Source organism: Poeciliopsis prolifica, unplaced genomic scaffold, assembly GCF_027474105.1.
Source record: "Poeciliopsis prolifica strain line A6 unplaced genomic scaffold, Auburn_PproV2 SCAFFOLD019, whole genome shotgun sequence".
NCBI lineage: Eukaryota > Metazoa > Chordata > Actinopteri > Cyprinodontiformes > Poeciliidae > Poeciliopsis > Poeciliopsis prolifica.
This window is the reverse complement of record NW_026562394.1, coordinates 6,271,992-6,293,954: the sequence shown is the minus strand read 5'-3', so window position 1 is coordinate 6,293,954 and position 21,963 is coordinate 6,271,992. Positions and strand designations below refer to the sequence as shown.

General features: G+C 37.5%; 1 protein-coding gene across 4 annotated transcripts; it reads right to left on the bottom strand.

The window, feature by feature from the left end:
• Positions 1–10,251: 10,251 nt before the first annotated feature.
• Positions 10,252–16,944, bottom strand: LOC129368565 (protocadherin alpha-C2-like). 4 transcript variants are annotated; one of them, XM_055043604.1, is made up of 3 exons: positions 14,424–16,944; positions 13,033–13,069; positions 10,252–11,204 (listed from the first exon to the last, which is right to left on the bottom strand). In XM_055043604.1, the coding sequence occupies exons 1-2, from the start codon at positions 16,839–16,841 to the stop codon at positions 13,058–13,060; spliced, it is 2,430 nt and encodes an 809-aa protein (XP_054899579.1). In that variant the 5' UTR covers positions 16,842–16,944; the 3' UTR covers positions 10,252–11,204; positions 13,033–13,057. The 4 variants fall into 4 exon arrangements, with proteins under 4 accessions (XP_054899579.1, XP_054899577.1, XP_054899578.1 ...); XM_055043605.1 differs by having other exon boundaries at positions 11,149–11,201; XM_055043602.1 differs by lacking the exon at positions 13,033–13,069.
• Between the last annotated feature and the right edge of the window lie 5,019 nt (positions 16,945–21,963).

Below are 21,963 nucleotides of genomic sequence, written 5' to 3'. Positions count from 1 at the left end.
ACAGTGAGGCCGGGGTCTGGGAAATCCATCCAGAACGCAGAAGCAAAGTCGGTCACAACAGCTGGCACTGCGAAGCTGTCCTCATAGCCTTAAGCAGGACAGATCACCGGATGAGCTCATTTCATGAGAGACAGCCATGGTTCTTCCTGTCAATAAGCTAGAAACGTTTAGCCATGACAGTTCTTGCTCAAACAACAATCCTTTTCTTTCTGCAAAACATGACAAAGAAGAAAATACACTCTCAGTTCACAACTTAATCTGTTTTCCTCCAGGAACATTGGATGATTTTCAGTATTATTTCAGCTCTGATCTGCCTCAGCTCCACTATGCTGTGAAGTAGAGGGTTATTACTTAAACCTACTCTGACATGTATCACTTCGCCACATTACTCCTTCAGACAGCAGCTGGAAAGCAGCAAACTCTCCTCTACAACCACCACAAAAGCGTCATAGCTTTGAAATGTGCTAACTTCCAGTTGGATGGCAGGAATACTATTTGCTGTTTGCAAACACTTTATTCGGACTTGCAGATTTAAGCGGCTTTTGTCAGTGATGAAGGCACAGTGCGCTGCCAGCTGCGGCAATGCTGCAGCTGCAGATGTACAACTGGGACATGGAAGGAGGAGAGATCAGACCACAGAATGGAACTGGAGTCATATGGTCAAGAATAGCGTAGAACAGTAAGCAAAACACATGACAGAAAGAGGCAACTCTGTTTTAAATTTGGAATTACTTTTTAGCAATTTCAGTCTAAAAAGTACATGACAGTGTTTAGAATCGTGAGGTGTGAAACCATTGATCTGTAGTCATATATTACTGTGACATGGTTGAAACATTTTATTGTTAAAATGTTTTAAATATGATAAGTTTAGCAACAAACTATGGTGTTGGTTTGCAGAGAAAAATATGTTCAAAAGCATCTCTTACCCTCTGTAAACCATGGAGGAGGATGTGTGAGTGTTTTTCATGTTAGTTCAATTTTGGTCTGATCTGACCAGATCACCCTGACGCACATGTTTGCTTTGTCTCCTTCACGGATTTATGGCAAGCGTTAAACTTCTTTGTTCTCTTCCATAAAGGTCAAATTTATAAAGCGAGGTGCTCATAGTTCACCTGTAGGTAGACCGGCCAACCTGAGCCGCCATACTGTTGTCCCTCCTCAGCTACAGTATGCCTCTCGACTGTTTCTCTAATTGACAGTCCACATCCCTGTGGACTGTCAGTTCAGGTGTGCGTCCGTACGTTGCTGGGTTTGAAGTTGTGTCACATTTTTTGGTTTTCAGACGACAGATAGAGCAGCGCTTGCTCAGACACGGCTGCATTTCCAATGTGCCGTTTCTCGTTCACTTGCCTGCTTCTAGAAACCGTTTCTTCTTCTTCTTCTTCTTCTTCTGTTGCATAAGAATCGAGTTTCCATGGCAACAGCAACTTGATGAATGCTGAGCTGTGACCAACATTCTAAATCGGACATGCTGCCCCCCTCCATACGCTCTCACGCAACGGCAAGCTTATTTATACGCCCACTTAGCGACACGTATGTGGGAGTGTTCTTTGGAGAGACATGCAAAGCAATGAATGTCGTTTTTGGGGTTACCTTCTTCTATGGAAGAAGCAGAGCTACCAGGTATATTTTCATTCATCTAGACATCAAGCGCAACTCAGACTGCCACCAAATATGAGATTGATATACTAGGAATTTTGGTACCTGTCAAGCATTGTCATGTTGCACCATAACTTTGAAGGTGATGAATACTCTAAATTGATCAGCAAACATAAACTAGTTCAGCCCACGCACAAAAACACCCCGCCACATGCCTCACTCTATCAGACTTGAAATGACATCCTCTGTTTATATCCATGACACCTATTAGTGTGTAGCCTGTGTGTTATCTAAGTACAGGTCATTATTAGTATCTGCCCACTGCAGGATTTGCTTCATCAAACGCAAACTGATGTAAAATAAAGGCAACCGGACAGATGTTGTCTGTGGAGATCTGCAGTTTCTTATGGTAGATTTTACAGATGCGGTAACAGATTTGTACTCCTGTCTTGTCCAGTGTGCCTCCCTAAATTAGAGTGACAAGCTGCTCATATCAATTCCCTCAGCAGTGCTATGACTGTTTCATCTTTCCAACAAAGCCGCATCTCAGACTCATCAATTTTTCCCTCCGACTTGGCGTTGGAGCCACACATCACTAGACACTTGCCGGAGATCTTCTGGGTTCATCCTTCCGACTGTTATGCAAACCAAAGCTCTAGGTGAAAAGACTCCTGACCCCATTGTGCATGGGCTCCGGCCAGAGGATCTCGGAAAATGGGTCAAGCGCTCGAAGCGTCTCTGACACTTTGACCGATGATGTTGCAGTTCCAAAAGCAACGCGGGTTTTTAAAATCAAGTGTTGCTATCAGTGTGGCTGAGTAGGCCAGCTGACATGACATGACCTAATGCAATCATGATTTTCAAAGAAGTAAAAATCACATCATCATAAATCAGTGTAGATGCGTTCATAATTATAATGTAACCCAATGATTTTAATCAGTTTAACTTCAACCTCTCATTTTCTGTCTTTTCTCCTGGAACCAATAGAAGAAAAAGAGAACTCACTGCTTTCATCTGCAGATGCATTCAACTGGATAATAATAAAATTCAAGAGAAAAAGCAAGGTTTTAAATTAAAATATTAATGCTGTATGATGAATGATTAAAAAGTTATTTTAAAAAAATAAATAAATAAGATTCTACATTCGTATCCCTTGAATTTTTTTTTCCAATTTTTCTCAAAAGACCAACACAAAGTAATGTTTAGTTTGAAAAGTGGATTCTTCTGTGTGTGTCTTGAAGCAAGTCTTGCTTGAAATTAAAGCTGCAGTTGTTTTTGCTGTTTGTCTCTACCAGCTTTGCCAATCAGAGACTGAAAAATGTCTACGTTCTTCTTTGCAAAGCATCTGCGGTTTTCTCAGATTGAATGAAAACAACCAGTGAAGATCAGTTTTCAAGTCTTTCCATAGATTTTTAGGTCTAGACTCCACCTATTGTAACCTAAATCATTGTGGTTGTAAACTGAAACTGGCTGTATGAAGGTGTGATTGTCCTGTTGGAAATGGAACCTAAGTACTAGTCTTAAGTCTTTTTTTAATCTCTAGTTACTCCAGGAATACCCTGAATTTTGCACATTTGAAGGTTGCATCAGGACTTCATAATTCTTTCTGGTGAAGAAATGAAATCCCACTGCATGATGCAACCACTACCATGTTTCTCTGTGTATGAAATGTTCATTATGACCTACACTACAGATAGCATTTGGTGTTTGGACAAAAAACACCTTCTTCCACATATTTGCTATGTTTCCAACATTGTTTATGACACACTGTAAACCAGACTTCCTGTCGATCTCTTCAGGCGACAATAAAGACAAAATTCTGCAGTAAATGACCATTAGTTTTTATGCTAACTCTGAAACCTGAGTTGTTGGTCTCTGCCCCGCTTCCACAGCCACAATAGGGCTCTTGACTGCTGCTCTATGTTAATTCCTCCTTCTCTGTCAATTTACCTTGTCAGTCTTCTTACTCAGTTGCCAACTGCAACAGACTGACATAATTTTATTCAAGGGTACCACTGTAAATTGGTGTGCAAGAACTTCAGATGTTGTCAAAAGGTTTGGTGAACAATTCTTTACCTTTAACTTCACTATTACACACTGATTTGTGTTGTTCTGTCACATGGGCGTCTGACGAAATACATTGAATTCTCCAGATGCAAAGTGACATGTGTGCATGCTTGTGCATGATACTGTTATTGGTTGAAAATATGCTTAGGCATGTACACATTTGAAGTTTTTTTTTTTTTTTTACTTCCAACACTTTACTTAAGTACTCAATATAGAGCAGCAGTCTGCAGTGAAAAAAAAAACCTTTAATGGATCAATACACTGGGATCTGCAGGTCTATAGCCCCATGCAAACAGAAGCAGTTTCCTCTGTGATGGAGAAAGATTGCAAAATTATTTATGATGAAGACTGACGACTACACATAATAGCGTTGCTTTTAAGAATTTAATGGCTCACTCATTCCTCTTTTCACCACATCTTGTGTTCCACACTAATATGACATTTTACTGGTTTTGGATCTGCAGCTTCCTGCAGATGGTCAAGTGTTCACTAACACTGACCTTGTCCTATTGTTCAGGCAAGTATAACAATTAAATTATGTACAGGGCATTTGTGGGTTCGGATAGAAGAAGAAGAAGTGTCTATAAAGTTTTAAGTAATACACCATGACTTCCTTTTTCATTTCTTGGCAGTAATAATGATGAGACTGTGGCTCATTTCTCATAGATATTCTTCAAAAGACATGTACTGCCTCTCATAAGTCAGGAAAAGGTTGAAAGTATGAATTTACCAAACATGACCCATTTCTAAAGGCACAGCATCAATTAAAAGGGTCTGAAAAACTGGAACTCAGACAAACGGGGCCGGATGTATACCAAGATTCTCAAAGTTGGAGAACTGCATCAACGTATGATGTCGAGGTCTAACTTAGTCTCCATAGCAGCAATTAACTGTTATCTCATATGGCTAAATCTACAAAGCGAGACAACATATTTCTCACAGATGCTCCCACTTAGTTAACCCTCCTCTTGTCTTCGGGTCATTTTGACCCGAAGACAAGAGGAGGTTGTTCTTATTTTTTTCGTCAAGTTCACATTTGAATTGCTGCAGCAGAAAATTCCATCTGAGTTGTGAACACTGTAGGTCTGATTCAGGACTGTTAGATTTCAAGTTTCTGTATGCAGTTGCAATTAAAAAAATGTTTTATAAGGGCTTGTCCTCGGGTCATGTCAACCCGAGGGCAACAGGAGGGGGGGAAATTTGAAAAGATATCAGTTTTACGGAGATCAGTGATGCCATTCCATACTGTTTGCCTGTCCAGCTGTGATTTCCTTAGTCTTCCGGTCAGTCTGACCTGAGGCCTGGGTTTGGTTATTTTTATTTCTTTTGTAAAGTTCACATTTGGATTGCTTGAGCCTAAACTTCCCCCTGAGTTGTGCACACCATAGTTCTGATGCAGGACTGTTAGATTAAAGTTTCTGTATGCAGCTGCAATTGAAAAACATATTTTTTAAGGGCTTGTCCTCGGTCGACATAAGCCGAGGACAACAGGAGGGTTAAAAGTAATAGCAAAAGTCCAAAGGTGCTAATAAAAAATATCAGTGTGATTTTGCATGAATCATTTCTTAATGTGAACTCCTAAAAAACTTTTATGTAAATATATATATTTCTGTAATCAAATTTGAGTGTGATATTATGCTTTGGCAAAAAAAAGAAAGAAAAAAGAAAGAAGATTAATTTACTTCAAGCCTTTTTGCACATCTTTACCAGAGGTGCCAATAAGACTGGAAGGGCAATGTATGAGATGCTGACTGTTGTGTTCCTGTATCCAGTCAGTGCATACAGAAAGTACTGAGGACATATATCGAGAAATCTTTTGCAGCACATAAAGGCTTTTGAGAAAAGTATAATTCATTTCTTCCTTCAGGTTATTAAAAGCACAATTCTACACTTCCAGTTTGGTTGAGAAACACTGCCAGGGACATTGCCCACTCTAAAAAATGGAGCCCACAGGGGAGAGGAACTGATGGCAGCAACACTCAGCACACGTCTGTAGCCCATGGTGCACTGCTTAGTTCTGCTGACCTACTTCGGATTCACACAAGCAAGTTCTGGAACTTTGGGTCTTTAATGTGGCAATTTTTAGCAAACCAAGTAGTGTGATTGGTTGCAAAATGTTTGCTTAATAATTTTGAAATTTATTGGATTACACTCTTGTTTGATCTTAATTTCGGAACATAGCATAGGTACTGTCATATTTTCACAACATTTGAATCCATTCCAAATAAGTCTTCATATTGCGGACATTTACAAAGCTCGTGAAATGTTCAGTTAGTCACATTACATCATATATCAACACATTGTAGTGGGTCTTTCTAAGACAGACGGACATGAAATGGAATATAATTGTGAATTATATATTTTTCATAAAATATTAATACAAATTTGAAACCTGAGACATTCATACATATTTAGCAACCCTTGCGCTTACATAAAATTAAGTACAGCTGAAATGTCAATGTTTGGATGAAAGCACTTTCATGCATCATTGGGTCCCTTGACTGCTGTTCCAATACACTGTTTATATCTTAATATTATTGATACTAAGACAAATTTTGTTACTGCTTAAGTTAGATGGCATAAATAATCTACTCAAGGGATAAGTCTGTGATATAAACTCTGTCTGTCAGACATGAGAGCTTGCAGTACTGCAGACTGAAAGCCTTGTGTGACTTACAACAAATAGACTGGAAACGTCCTTTTATTATGAGAACACTATTTGTCTGCTTCTGAAATTCCATCTCCGTCAAATGGTTTCAAATATCTAAGAATTAGTACAGAGCTTTATAAAGAAAAAGTGGGTCAAACTCAATGTGTGAGGAAATTTCAGAGAAATAGCAAGGGAAAGAAGTGGGGGAGCATTTAAGAAGTCCCTTTTGATGACTTCTGCAATACATTTTTATCACAGACACAACTGAGAGATGGATTAAAAATCTTTATTCAAACTAGCATAATCAGGCGTTACATTAAAACCCAATAAGCAACATCAAAACCGGTCAATTAACAAGACATGAAAGTAAAGAAAGCCCATTCTCACTCATACTGTCTTTGATTGGCGAAGCGGGGTGAAACTGGAGAGCGTTTGGTACAACTCTTGAAGCTTACTGTACAGTATGAACGGCAAAGTAGCTGCTAGGAAAAACAAAACAAACAAAAAAGAGACAATTAACTCACTCACAGCCTACTACACTGAGCACAAGCATTCCCTGTGCCATTCAATCACAGTGAATACAGAAGATATCAAAAAGGTATGTTGTATAAAAACACAAAGTATAAAGCAGTTTAATTTACAATTAATGCGTCTATTGGTTCGTAACAGAACCCCTGTTCTGAGTCTAAAAGTGCCTATCCAACAAGCAGCTCAAGATACTGTAACCTGGGTAAAACGAATCGATAACACTACACACATAAAAGGAAAAAAAAAAACTGCTGGGTTATTTTCCTCTTTCCTGGGTTTATTCTGCTGGGACAGAAGTTGGGTCATATTGACATCAGGTTAAAATTAGCGACTGTTGGGTTTCAGTAGACACCAGGAAGAGACTCGTCATGTTTTTTACAGCCAAACATGTTGAATAACAAATCATAATTCACTGAATCTCCTCCATATGAATAAATAGTTTACGACTATGAAAAGCGAATGTATAACAATGTCAATGTGTTGTATTAATGCCCAGCTCACAATAAAAAACTGTTTTGCTCACTGACTACTGACAACTCTGTTCAATCTTCACATTTTAATCAAAGAACTGGCCATAAAGTTTACGTATGTATTTATCTTTGCATGTTTTTTTATTTGCAATGTGTTCAAATAACAATTGTTTTACTTAAATTAATTTTTATAGTTTGCTGTTTTGGAGTTGTGACCAAAATACTGGGTTGATGTTGTTACCTCACCACTGAATCTATAATTACTGTTTTTTAATGCTACTTTAAGCTATGTTGAAATTTGATACTTTGACCAAAAATATTTTGCCATATTCATAGACTCTGCTTTAAATTTTCATGAGATTCTGTTTGAACTTTGAAATGCGTTCATAGATTTTATTTTTTTATCTAATTTTTGTGTTTATGCCATGAGGAAAAACATTGGAAGTATTAACAGAAATCTGGGTAAAAGCCCAGTATATGAAGTCAAACCCACAACTCAAACCTATTGAGTTATGGAGTTATGTGTTAAATCAAGCCCATAGTCTTCGGAGGACCAGTTTTTTTTTCTTTAAAAACCCAGCAGTTTTTAGTGTGCACAAAATGCTATTGTTTCATTTGTCAACAGTCATCTTATACAAGGCAGAAGGCACGCAAGGAGCAACCCGATAACTTCATTAACACTGTTGGAATCAATCAGTTCTGCCACTGATTGCACATCTAACATGCACTTGACCCTCATTATGCGACATGTTCAGGCTGACAAGCAGCCAACTAGATGCTTTCAAAGGTGAGCAGCATGAAAAAGAAGAAAAAAAGGGGTTGGGGGGATAACATTTCACTGACTCAGAGCGTGAAGCCGGATACATCCAGAAACATTCCCCCTTCGCTGCATTTCTGCAGGAGTGCTGCATGAGATCACATTTAGATTCCTTGCATATCCCAAATTCAAACCACTGTCATCTGCTTAATACATTTTATGCACTGTCAGCAGAGTCACTACAGGAATAGCGTCGCTATAATTAACACAATGTTCTCTTTCCTCTCCTAATCCAGCCTCCCTAAACTCGCGCCAGTACATTTGATCATTTAGCAGCCTAATTAGCACTCTTAATAAGCTTCCTGTTACAGAGAAACTGAAGTCCTGGACTTGGAGGCGGTGCAGCAGCACTACCTTTGAGGTCACAAAATGTTTTCTTATTCCATTTTTTATTCATGTACACAACTAAAACGACGGCACTACACTATAAATATGCAACAAAATGTCCTTTAAGAAGCTCACAAAAGCAGCAATAAAAGTTACTACATAAAATATATATAAAAAACATTAATATTCATCAAAGAACATCTTGCCGCTACCTCAGATCATACACTTGCCAAGATTATTACTTTTTTTTTTTTTATAGTTTTACTCTGGCTATTAAACATATTTATGGTTATTTATATTTTACTTTAGATCATGACCTCATGTGTCATCTTTCTTTTTTCTACCAGTTGTGTGATTCCTAAAATAATTTCTTTAACGTTTTTTGGGGGGAGAAATTTGGGGAAATAGTTTCTAAAAGAAACATTTGATTTTCAGTCGAGTCACTTTACTGATTGTGAATGATGCATTTATAAAGCTCTTCCCTGTGGCAAAACTTTGTAAATGCCACCGACGAGCTTCCTCTCTCTTCAACAGGAAGAGATGAACTGATTGTTCATGAATGTATAATAGTTTTTGATTTTGCTTAGAAACTTCAGAGTTTGCATTGCAGTGTACAGTTACTGTTAAAAAGTTTACATGCAATCATCACGAACTTGACTGACATGCATTTTTGGTTTATAGTGATGCATTTGAACAGTTTTTCTTTTTAAAGTTGGAATGGTATAAATAATAATAATGAAAAAAAAATCAACATCAATTAGCACATTAATTAATAAGGAGCCAAAATTTATTTGGGACTTCTGCTAATCCACGCAGCCGCGGCGGATTAGCAGTTGGTGGTTGTTCCCATGGGGAGGTAACTCACCAGCAGAGCATGCCTCTGAAATAAGCAGTTCCCCTTTAAAACACTTGGTGGCAGCAGTAATTGGTTGGACAGCATATCTTTATAAAAATAGGTGTATATTTATTTGTTTCAAGAAAATATTTCTTGTTTTTTGTGATCTGTTTGGAAAATACGCATGATGTGCTCCAAAATGGCTCCCGCACAGATCTGCTGTTGGACACCTCTCAGTGATACGGTCTCAGTCTGGCCATGCCTATGAAAGGCTGTGCCATTGCCCTACAGGACAAAAACAATGGTAAAATAATGATAATACTAACAAAAATTATAAATAGCTCAATTATATGCGTACAGTAATATTCTGGCACCAACCAATTTTTTTAGTATTGCCTACAAATGTTCAATCAGTTTCATTTTGGGGTTTCTAAAGGTCAATCAGGAAGCTTAAAAAAAGCCTTACCAATGTAGTTACATTGTGTTTTTGGGATAATTTACCCTCCTGAACTATAATCTGTTTCCAAATTTTAACCATATTATACAAACTGAAACTCTCAGATAAAAAGACATTAATTACAATCGTCAAGAACCAAAGAACGACCAAGGTTCAAAACTGTTTAAGCTCGACTGAAATTTTACAATCTTTAGAAGGAGACTAATTTATTATTATTAAAAAAATGTGAATGTTGGGAGTAAGTGTAAGCTTTTCAAGTCCAACAACACAGGAACAATTGTCAAGCATAGTGGTGGTAGCACCATGCTTAGGGTCTGTTTCACTGCCAGTGATTTTGATGATTTGGTAATTATTGCACACAATTGTGTTTACAATTGCATTTACCCATAACATTAGTGGATGTGTATGAGTATATTTGAGTCAAATTATAACAAAACAGCCACAATGAAGTCAAACCTTTTGTCAAATCATCTCTCAATAATGACTCCCCCCCCCCCAAAAAAAAAAAAAAAAAAAAAAAAAAAAAAAAAAACAACAAACTGTTCAAATAAATCAATAAAACTCCATAATTAACATCAGGTATGGTGATGAGTGGATGTAAACGACTCTCCAGAAATGCATGTCTTGCACCAATTGCACATCTATTGTTGGTGAGAGTCTTATCTTATCCACCCTTGTAACGACTCACATTTCAACTACAATCAAATAATAAGAAGGGAAAAGCTATTGGCTTGTTTGTTTTTTACGTTTACCTGTTTTCTTTCATTCTTTTTTGTCATTTTTTTAGACATTCAAAACTTGTTAACCACGACATTGTATAGAAAAAAAAGACCTAAACCCAAATCACTGATTATTACTAGGTAAAAGTTTGAGTCTTATCAAACAGAAAGATTCTCCATACAAAATAGGACAAAAAAGACACCTAGTTTCAAGCCTGAATGTTATAAACAGCTACAATAATGGATTCATCAGATGGAAGAAGCTTATTCACCCTGATTCGTGTGTATATTTATGATTAGGCGTGTTTCAAACTCCAGCATTGAAAAAAACAACTTTATGGCAACTTAGGTATATTTTAGACAACTGAACTGATGGCTTCTAAAACTACAGCCCACAGTAAAACCTGGACGAAAAAGGCAAATGTATCCACTGGGAGTCTTTAGTAATCTTCAAGCATCCTGCTGTAAAATGGTTTGTCCAAATGCTAGTTAAGAGAAAGTATTCATACCTAAAAAAACAAAAAAGGAAACTAAAAACACACTGGTAGAAGGATAAAGTTAATACTGATTGATTGTTGGTGTGTGGGATTAAAGGAAACAGGGGAAATCAGGAGCTGGAGCAGAGGGAGTGACAATAGAAAACTGTTTATCTTCTTTGCGAGCCACTGGAAGGTTTCCGCCAGCGACTCCCAGGAAGAGATGATTACATCACCGCAGCTCTCTTCTGGGCTGCTGCTGAAAAAATAAATAAAAACAAAACAAAACATGGTATTAGAAACCAAACAGTTACAATATAGAGTTTTAGAAAGTCCTCACTCATGCAACAGTGGATTGTGACTGGTTACTGCCACCATCAATATCATTTCGTTGGACTTACGGGTCATTCGGAATTACAGGGGGGAGATCAATGATCTTTGCTTCTTTATTTTAATGACTTACTGGTTATTTTACTTTACAGTTTAGTTTATCAAAACTTTCTCAAGGTCACTTTTAGAAGTAAAGAAAATATACAGCTTTTGTTCAATTAATAGACAGATGATGCTATTTAAGCATGCAAAAGCAGTCATCACTATGTCTTAATTCTGGAGTCAAGGCTGCAAGCTAGGATTGGGTGATAGACCATATACCTCAGTTCTGAAAATTGTTCGTAATACTATGTTTAAATCTGCAAAGGTATTGTTACATTAAGGCATGAAAGGCTATTAGCTCCGATCTGTTTTCCTCTTCAACTTTAATTATTAAAAGCAGTACACAGACGCCCACGAGTAGCTAGAACCTGTTGAGATTCCCCACTTATAAATGCCTATTTTATTACTTCAAATACCAAATATACCTTACTATGCCTTTGTAGACAAAGTTTAAACTGTCTTAAAGCTCTGCATTGTTGACCTGACATATAAAAATTAATTCTAATTTTTACATTTGCATGTCATTTTGTTCTCAGACTTCTTGTCACAGCCCCCTTGACAAAAATTACGCAATTAACTATTGCGTAATTTTTCAGAATTTCATGGGAGTATTTCTTTTGCAAAAAGAACAACAAAGACCCAGTTTTTTTTTCTAGCAGAGCAGGATGGATATGTTTCAGCGGCAACTGAATTATTTTGACAATAGAGTCCAATTAATGATCCGTGAAAATAATGAGATCATAAATATTACTAATTAAAGAATGTAATTAAATGAACTTGCAGTGTGCAGATTATAAAAATCTAATTTCTTGATTTAACTGGTGTCCTGAAGAAGTCTATTTTTTTTAAATGGGAATTTTTCTTAAGAGAAAAATGTGTTTATAGAAAAACACATTATCATACCCTTTAGGTCATTATAGTTAGTTTTTTATTTTAGCTTAATTACATCACATATAAAAAAGGTACTGCAGTATATTTTTGTAGCACCTTTAATCTTATTAAATAACAATATTACAATTGTTTAAAATGCACTAAATTTCATGGTGTTATATGATAACTTCATAACATGCTAAATATTTTGAGAAATGTAAAGTCAAAAAGGTGTGGATAACACCGAACACTATTTCAAACATCAGATTGAAATGATCCCAAATTTACAATTTTGACACATTATACATGTTTTAACAAGCGTTTAAATGAATAGATGACATTTATTGCCTGACAATTGGCTGAAACGATTCAGTCCTTAATCTCTTTTTCAGACAGTGCCATTACAGAGAGATGTGCACAACATGAATCTGACCAGCAGCCAATTTTAGTCTAATCTCAGTTCTCAATATAAGCTGGTTTTCTCACTTGATAGACAAGCCAATTCCCATCTCAGTGCTCACGTTAGAATTAGATTGGAACAGATTGTTGTATTTGTGAGGGGACATTTTGACCAAATGTAAGCAGAAATATTGGATTCTGTTCTACTTAATCAGGAAAATATGTTGACGGGAAAAGGATAACAGAAGATTTTCAATGTACACTGTGGTAGTTCAATTCTCTTTCTTGCTTTTTTAGTCTAACCAAGAATAAATATGAAAGAAACGGACAGTGAATGTCTATAAAATAATAGTGGCTCTACAGATTGTAGTTAGTAACCAGCATACCTCCAGTTGTAGAATGGACTTCCTTTCATTTTGAGTACTTAAGAACAGAAAAAAGAAACAAGTTCAGTGGAATGTGTGACACGCAAATGCACAATACAGATACATCATGCACAACTGCATTTCACCCTCCATCTGCACCTGTACATGCATATTTATATTGTTGATTCTGTCAGAGCACCGCTTGGTTTAGCTTGCTTTGTAGCACCGGCTGTAGGAAAAATAAACAACATCTGGATCATTCTCGGCACATATACACTGACGACAGTCTGCTGTACACCAGAGTGCTGCTTGAAAATTATAACAGATCTCATTTAGTACAGCTCTATCTCTTGTCCTCAGAGAACCCCCTCCAACTCTGGGCTTCTTTGTAGTGCTCCCCCTCATACGCCTACTACTCTCGCTGCGATTGTGTGTTATGTATCTGCAATACATGACCTACATACCACATAAGACATCAAACACTTGCAGATTTGGGAGGTGGAGGCAGGGGGTAGGGAGGGGGGAATCTTGACCTAATTATGGCTAAAAATGCAGATAGTTTGATCTACTGACGCACAACTAATCAAAATCAGCAGGACTCTGTCAGAAACTGTGTTTCGGACAGAAAACTGTTCAATATTTCTCAATATGATACATGCATTACACTTCAATTAAAGTGCAAGGGTGGAGCCGGCTTTGACTATGTGCATCACTTGCTGTACTGTACATCAAAACCTTTGTAGTGTGATTTAAAAAATAATGGAATCTCAGAGGAATTATGCAAATCTTCTTCAATAAGTGAGTTGTCAGATGTATATAATTGATTAAACGCAATACCTCTAAATAAAATACAATAAAAGCACATGTTATAGAGAGGTAAAATTTCAGCATTACTGCATATTTTTGTCAGATGGATGGATGGATGGATGGATCCCATACCATACATATGTTACCCTGAAAAATACTTATTTTTGAAGCTCTATGGGAACCCTCAATGTGGATATTAAGCACTCAAAAAATATTTCTAATTTGCAAATTTGGGTAAGATTGAAGCAGTGTAAACATTTCCCACTATAATCATCAGCTGAGACATTTCACAGAATCATATATATATATATATATATATATATATATATATATATATATATATATATATATATATATATATATATAAATGGAGCACGCCGTATATATATATATATATATATATATATATATATATATATATATATATATATATATATATATATATCACTGTGACCCTGTGCTTGAGAAGTAGGCTACTAACAACCCTCCAATTACTAAGGAAGAAAAGACATATTCTCATTAAAGGAGATGAAATACATGCAAGAAAATTTTTTATGTAACAGTTTTTCCAGTGATACCAAAGGCTATCTACCAATTCAACATACCTCCAGTGTGGATGCTCTGGAGTCTGTGGTTTCACTTGGACCTATGCTTCTGGGTATGCTGGATACAAAATATCCTGCTCCTTTGGGAATGATTGGTTGTCTCACCACCACCTTGCCCTTCCTGGTTTCTGCAAGGAACAAGCTATACCAGTAGGCATCACTGGAGATCAGGGTGGAATCTGCAATGGTGGAGCTTCTCTGGCTGATCAGGCTATTTCTGTTGGCTGGGGGCATCTTGATGGCCTTTGGCTTTGGCTTTTGACATTTGAGGACAATAATAACCAAGATGGTTATCAACAACAGAAAGGACACAGCTCCTAAACCAATTACGAGGTACAGGTTAAGGTTGGTGAAGACTTCGTATTCTAATGGTAACTCTGTTGTCTCTAAGAAGGTCATGGCGTGCTCCACCGTTGATATCTTGATGGTAACAGTGGCAGACAAAGCAGGTTGTCCATTGTCTTTAGCAACAACTACCAGCCTCTGCTGCCTTGGGTCTCTGTAGCTGAACATTCTTGTTGTTCTGATCTCACCGTTGTACTGATCCAGGCTGAAGAGAGTTGAGTCACTGATCTGCAGTAGCTGGTAGGTGACTCTGGCATTTTGCTCAGAGTCTGCATCAACGGCAACCACTTTGGTCACCAAGTGCCCTTTCTCAGTGGACCTAGGTATGACCTCCTCAACAACTGAGCCGTGTGCTCGCCATGGTGATACAATGAGGGGGGTGTTGTCATTTTGGTCCAGGATAACAATGTGAACTGTCACATTGCTGCTCAGAGGAGGGACACCAGAGTCCCTGGCCTCAATGTGGAACAGGAACTCTTTCTCTCTCTCATAGTCAAAGGTCTTAAGACCATAAAGATCCCCATTCTCTGGATTGATGGAGAAAAGCATGGACATAGACATGTTAACTATCTCTTTCTCCATTATGAAATAAACCAAGTACTGGTTCTCATTCAAATCTGGGTCATGTGCACTTAGGGATGTCAATAAAGCTCCAGGTGGATTATTCTCCATAACATGGATTGTGTAGAAGGACTGAGAGAACATGGGGGCATTGTCGTTGACATCCAGGATCTCCAAGGTGATGGTTTCATTCTCAGACAAGGCTGGGAAACCTCTGTCTGTCACTATTAGTTTGATGTCGTATTTGCCTTTGACTTCTCGGTCCAGCGGTTTCGACACCAGCAATTCGAAGTAACCTTCTGAGGACTTGTTCAGGCGAAAGGGTAAAGCTTCCTGCTGGTTCAGGCGGAGGTCTACGGCACCATTGTCTCCAGAATCTCTATCACTGACGCTCACCACAGCGATCAGTGTCCCTACCGAGACATCTTCAGCCACCGATCTCTTCAGGGACTTGATGGTCACCTCTGGGTGGTTATCATTTAAATCTGTGACATAAACCATCACTTTGCAGTGTCCTGACAGCGGGTTTGCCCCTCTGTCCTGAGCCTGAATGTACATCTCAAAACTCTGACTCTCTTCATAATCGATCACCCCCTTCACTTTGATCTCGCCTGATTGTGGATCTAGGGAGAAGATCTCCTGTGTCTTCTCCGAGGTGTACAGGGTATAGGAGTATATTAATTGTGCGTTTGTTCCTTCATCTAAATCAGTCGCGTTTAATGTCATCACCACCGTCCCCACTGGAGAGTTCTCCGAAACATTGACAGCAAAAACGGGCTGACTGAACGTGGGGGCTTTATCGTTGATGTCCAGCACGTTGATGATTATGCTGGCTGTACCAGAGCGGGGAGGCACACCTCCATCCACCGCAGTTAAAATCAAATTATGAATCGCATGCTCCTCTCTGTCCAGTTTACCGTCGAGCACAAGATCAACGTATTTGGAGCCGTCGCTGCCCGTCTGGATGTCAATGCTGAAGTATTTGCTTTCGCTGAGATAGTAGGTCTTGACTGAATTCGCCCCCACATCCGCATCCACGGCGTTGGTCAGGGAGAATCTCTCGCCGGGAGGGGTTGCCTCAGAAACGTCCAAGTGCATTGTCTTCCTACGGAAAACGGGCGCGTTGTCGTTGATGTCCAAGATCTCCAGCTCGATGTTGAAAATGCGAACGGGATTGGAGAGTATGACATCCATCTTCAGGAAGCACGAGGTTGTTTTAGTCATGCATATGCTCTCCCGGTCCATCTTCTCGCGGATTACCAGCTCCCCCGTGTCTTTGTTAATGTCGAGGTAATTTTTGCTGTGAATGACATCGAGCTTCGCATTGCGCTCCAGCAAACTGCGGACGTCCAGACCCAGATCCGAGGCCAGATTGGCAACAAAGGAACCCTCTTCCATCTCCTCCGGTATGGAGTAGCGGGTGATGGAGAGCGCAGGTCCCCACAGCGCGACAAAAAGCGTGAGAGCAGACACGAACGAACGAGTCCGTATGGTTGCACAGTTAAGCGCCATTCTGAGCGTTAACGCAAAAAAAAAAAAAAAAAAAAAAAGGATAAATGTCACAAATCTGTTCTTACGACCGTGTTGTCTTCGTGCAAAGGATCACCGGTGACATTCTAGCCTCCGCGAGTTGTAGCAGCCGCTGCAGCAGGCCATCTGAGGTGTGGAGCCGCTGGAGGAGCCGTGTGCGCGCTGACAGCAAGCGCAGGGGCGTAACACAGACCCAGGAGGTAGCGGGGCTTTTTTTTAAAAATGGTGCCTATCAAAATAGCTGCACTGAAGCAAAAATACCTTTACATAAAAAAAGAACAAAAAAACAAAAAACGAATTTATGTTTCAATAGTATGTTTACAAATTGTTTTGTTTCAATTTATTTAAACTACTTAAGCAGAAAAAAATACTCTCTCTCTCTCTCTCTCTCTCTCTCTCTCTCTCTCTCTCTCTCTTTATATATATATATATATATATATATATATATATATATATATATATATATATATATATATATATATATATATATATATTTGCAGATCTTACAGAAACACACAAAATACACATTTTTATGTGTACAGCTTTTTATTGTACCTTGAAAAAAGCTCAACTGAAACTCGAACTTTATTATTGTTCTTTCATTCATTGTTTATTAAACATATGTACTTTATATTTATATTTGCCCCCTTATCATGTTTATTTTTCTTTTACAGTATAATCTGAGAGGCGTGGCATCTGGATATATAGCCAACTGACTTCACTCTGAATCAGAATTCATCACTATTAGTCACTTTTTTGTGAAGAAATTAGTAAATTGAGTTCAACTGTAGTAAAACACGGGACATAAATGCCTACAATAGACTGAAGTTACACTTTATGCAAGAAAAAAACAGAAAAATGCAGCCAAAGCTACAAATTAATTGTTTAGATCAAACTGGATATTTGTATCAGGATGGTTAAATCAAAGATCAGATTTAATTTAATCTGTGTGAAGACTTCAAAACTGATTTTGACGAAGAAGAAAGTCAAAAATGGTTGGAGTTATAGTAATGCTACCACAATTTTTAGATTTTTATTTGCAAAAAATGTAAAAGCATGTAGGTTTTTTTCTATTTTACTATTATGAATTAATAGTAATCTGTTTTTTTTTTGTTAGATAAAATCCCAATTAAATATCTTGATGCTGGTGACTTAATAATAAAGCTGAAGGAGAAAACTAAATATTTGCATGGTACTGTAGGTTCCTCCCCTGAAAACCAGATTGATCTTATTTGCTCTTCTCATTTGGCTGCTCATTTCAAACATTATATTGAAACAAATATTGTCAGTGTACTTTTTATATTTATCAACTTTCCCACACCCACGTCCATCTTTCTCCTTGTCCCCATAGTCTTTTTTATTACTAATTTTAATCTGTGTTTAATCAGTTTAGTTGCTTTCGCTTTTCTGTGTCTCATGATAAGTTCCTCTGATTTTATAATCACAAACATCAGGACAGCTCCTTATTAAATCTATTAGTGTCAAATTCATCATACCAAAGTTCCTCTGATCATTTCTTCCTTGTTTTCCATTTATGAAGGTTGAGAGTGAATACATTTTTACATTTCCACATGTAATGTTATTGAGGACATATCAATGCAATTTGAATGAGATGCTGCCTGTATCTGCATCAGTTTTATGTAAATACCCACCCTGCTGTTCATACCCGGCAGTATGAACAGCCTCTCTGCTTTGACAGAATAACACAAGATAACAAAGAAAGCAATATGACTGACTTGTCGTTAAACAGTTTGTCTCAGTGAGCAGCCTGGACTCTATTGTTCACATTATCTCCGCACTGTCAGCACTGGAGCAGTTTACAAAGTACAATTGGAGAGATAAGGGAAGCTATCTGTACAGTTTTAGATGTTCTTTGTGACCTCCTGGATGAGTCCTTTATTCTCTCTTGGAGTCAGACACTTCTTAGAAGTTTCACACTTCTATTTATGTGGATTATTGCTCTAACTGTCATCTGCTGCATGGAATCCCAATGCCTTAGAAAGGTTTTGCAATCATTTCGAGACTGACAAATGTCAATAACTTTAGCTCTTATATTCGCTTAAATTTTCGTAGATTATAGTATTTTGATTTCGGAGATATCTTACCCCACTTTTCTTCTTACTACTTTTTTTTTTCTCTTACAAATCCACCTTATAAAAATTAATAGTGGATTTAAATGAAAACATACTGCTCATGTTACAATTGTTTTTCTTCTATTAAATGATGTCATATTATAATACAATTTGACCATTTCAGAGAATAAAAGGCAACAGCATCTTGAAAAGTAATGCATAAACTCTGCATTTATGTTGAAAAAGATCTGCTTGCGAATTCCAAGAAAGGCTAAATGATATATGCAGCTGAATGTTGTAGCAACCATTACGAAGCCTTTCTGCCATCTAGTGACATTGCAAAGGAATGCATCTATCTATTCATAAGTTTTACTGCAACCACCACTACTACAACTAATACTACTATTAATAATACGAAGAATTTATCTATAATCTATGTCTGTCTAAATGCTATTAAAATCTGTCAAAATCCAATGGATTATAGACATATTCAGATTCATATATGCATAGATCCAATTACACAGAGTTGTTTTATCCAAACGATAATGTAGTACGATCAAACCTCATATAATGCCACCAATTGGCTCAAATAACACATCCTAGATCTGAATGAATGAAATAAATATGAAAATAATTTCCACCTGTTGTCTATTCCATTTGCACAACAGCAGGTGATATTGATTGTCAATCAGTGTTGCTTTCTAAATGGACAGTTTGATTTCACAGAAGTTTGATTTACTTGGAGTTATATTGTGTTGTCTGAGTGTTCCCTTTATTTTTTTGAGCAATATATATATATATATATATATATATATATATATATATATATATATATATATATATATATATATATATATATATATATATATATATATATATATATATATATATACTGCTCAATCTCAGCAGCTGGAAGACCTGATAGTGAGAATATGTGGGAAAATCATGCCCTCTAGTGGATATTAAAAATAAGCTCACATATTGTATGCCCTGGAGGAGAACAGTCTTACAAATTAATAGAAAACATGTAAGGCAAACAATATTTTCAAAAATGATTCTTACAAAACCAAACTGCCTTATAAGTCTTTTCATTGGAAAGACATGCAACATATTAACCACATATTCTGACTCTTTTCTCTTGCATGTGTTTCATTTTAAAATAAATTTCAGGCTGGTGAATTGGAATAATTGACAGGATGTAACTGTGGGGTTGTCGGGATTACTCCTTCAAATTCCTTCAACTCCCCAAATGTCATTTTGGACAGATGGAAGATTTTTTTTATCCATCTAACATCATTTTCCAAGGATTTTATATAAATTGAGAGACTGGCCCCTGGCAGTGCTGCGTTTTGAGCGTGAAGCTGTTCACTGAGGCGGTCAGGCTCAAACAAGCTCAAGATTGACCCAGTGGTCTGTAGCGGCTCAGTTAGAGGCGGCGGATCTTAAGGATAATCTCTGTCGCTGCAGTTTAAAATCTGAGGTTTACTCACTAGAATGTCAGGAAGAAAGGTTAAAAGACATTTTCTGCCTTGAGTCTCAAACAGCTCACATTTTCCCTTCGCCCTACCACTATCAGAGTCTTGTCTTGTCCCTGGGCAGGCGCTCTTGTCTTTTATTAGCAGAGAAGATTAGTAGGGTTCATGGCGCTTCATTACATCTGAGTATGTTATTACAGACTTTATCAAACTGGGAATTGGCAGAAACTGAATGGATTATTCTGAATAAATAAAATTCTGGAGCTCAGCTTTGCTCAGAATCAAAGTCAGCTTCTAGGGAAATACTAATCCTATTACTTTTCCAAAGGTTGCATAGATGACAAAAATTTTTTTTTATCAGATTTTCTCAGTCTTTTGAACACAAAAAGATCTCCTTGCAAGTTGAATTGTATGTTATTGACACAGAGTCCCTTTATTGATGCTTTCTAGAGACACATTTTTCCAAAAATACAGCCACAAGTTATTTATTTTTTTAATTAAACCAGCTCTATCCATTCAGAGACTGAAATGTGTGGCTATTGGCTATTCTTTTTTGTAAAACAGCTCAGACTGGCCAAAGAGTGTCTGTCCATCCATCTGTCCATTCATCCTTCCATCCATCTATCCATCCATCCATTTTCTGTACACCCTTTTCCCTCGCGGGATTGGGAGGGGTGCTGGTATCTTTCTCCAGCGAAGTGGAGGGGTACACCTTGGATAGGTTGCCAGTCCATCGCAGTGGACAAAAAGCATTTTGTAAGAAATCAGCTTTAAGTGAGGTTTCGGATCAACTAGGAAATTCTAGTTCTCACCAATAAATTTCTCCTGACATGTTATCCTCTGTGCCTCTCTGAACTGCTTCACCTTTACGCGCTATCTCAGATCCACATGTCCTCTTGAACTTGAATGCTTCGCCTTTCTCAAACTGGTGTGCCGAAGCTTTTGGAATGCTCTTCTAGTCCACTTTTCTGACATCTACCCATAAAACCCTTCTTATTCACCAATATGTTAAATTATATATAATTTTTTTGTTCTACTTCCTGCAATGACCTATTTTCTTTATGTTCTTTCTCAGGATTTCTATCCAAGCAGTTTAGGGAAACAAACTGGTGTGTCTGGTTGCCTTTACTATGTCAGGACAACGAGACACATTGTCCTGACATAGTAAAGGCAACCAGACACACCAGGCAATTTGTTACGTTTTTTCAATTGTCGACTAAAACAAACATGAACAAATTTAGTTGGATTATATTAGCTAAACGTGTGATCGATTGATACGATTTATGTAAGTTAGAGCTACATTCTCTTTTTTCTGTGTTGCAAAAACAAAAAAGGAAGACAGAAGAACATTTTAGGAGCTCACTTGTTTAAAATAAATAATGATCATCAGGGGAAAGCTTTTATGTAGTATTAAAATGTAAGATAAGCTTTAATAAGCATTTTCTCCACAAGCTTTTTGCCTTGCAGTCATTTTGTATCGGATAAAAAAAACAACAACAAAAAAACGCTATTAGAAATTCTTGTGTAAAGCCCCTAGATATAAATATTGTACTCTGA

What these genes read in the sequence shown, in the direction of transcription:
- LOC129368565 (XM_055043602.1), bottom strand. Translation starts at nt 16,841, where the DNA reads ATGGCGCTTAACTGTGCAACCATACGGACTCGTTCGTTCGTGTCTGCT. An exon ending in CCAGAGCATCCACACTGGAG is followed by an intron (nt 11,205 to 14,423) that starts GTATGTTGAATT and finishes TTATTTTTTCAG; the next exon opens with CAGCAGCCCAGAAGAGAGCT.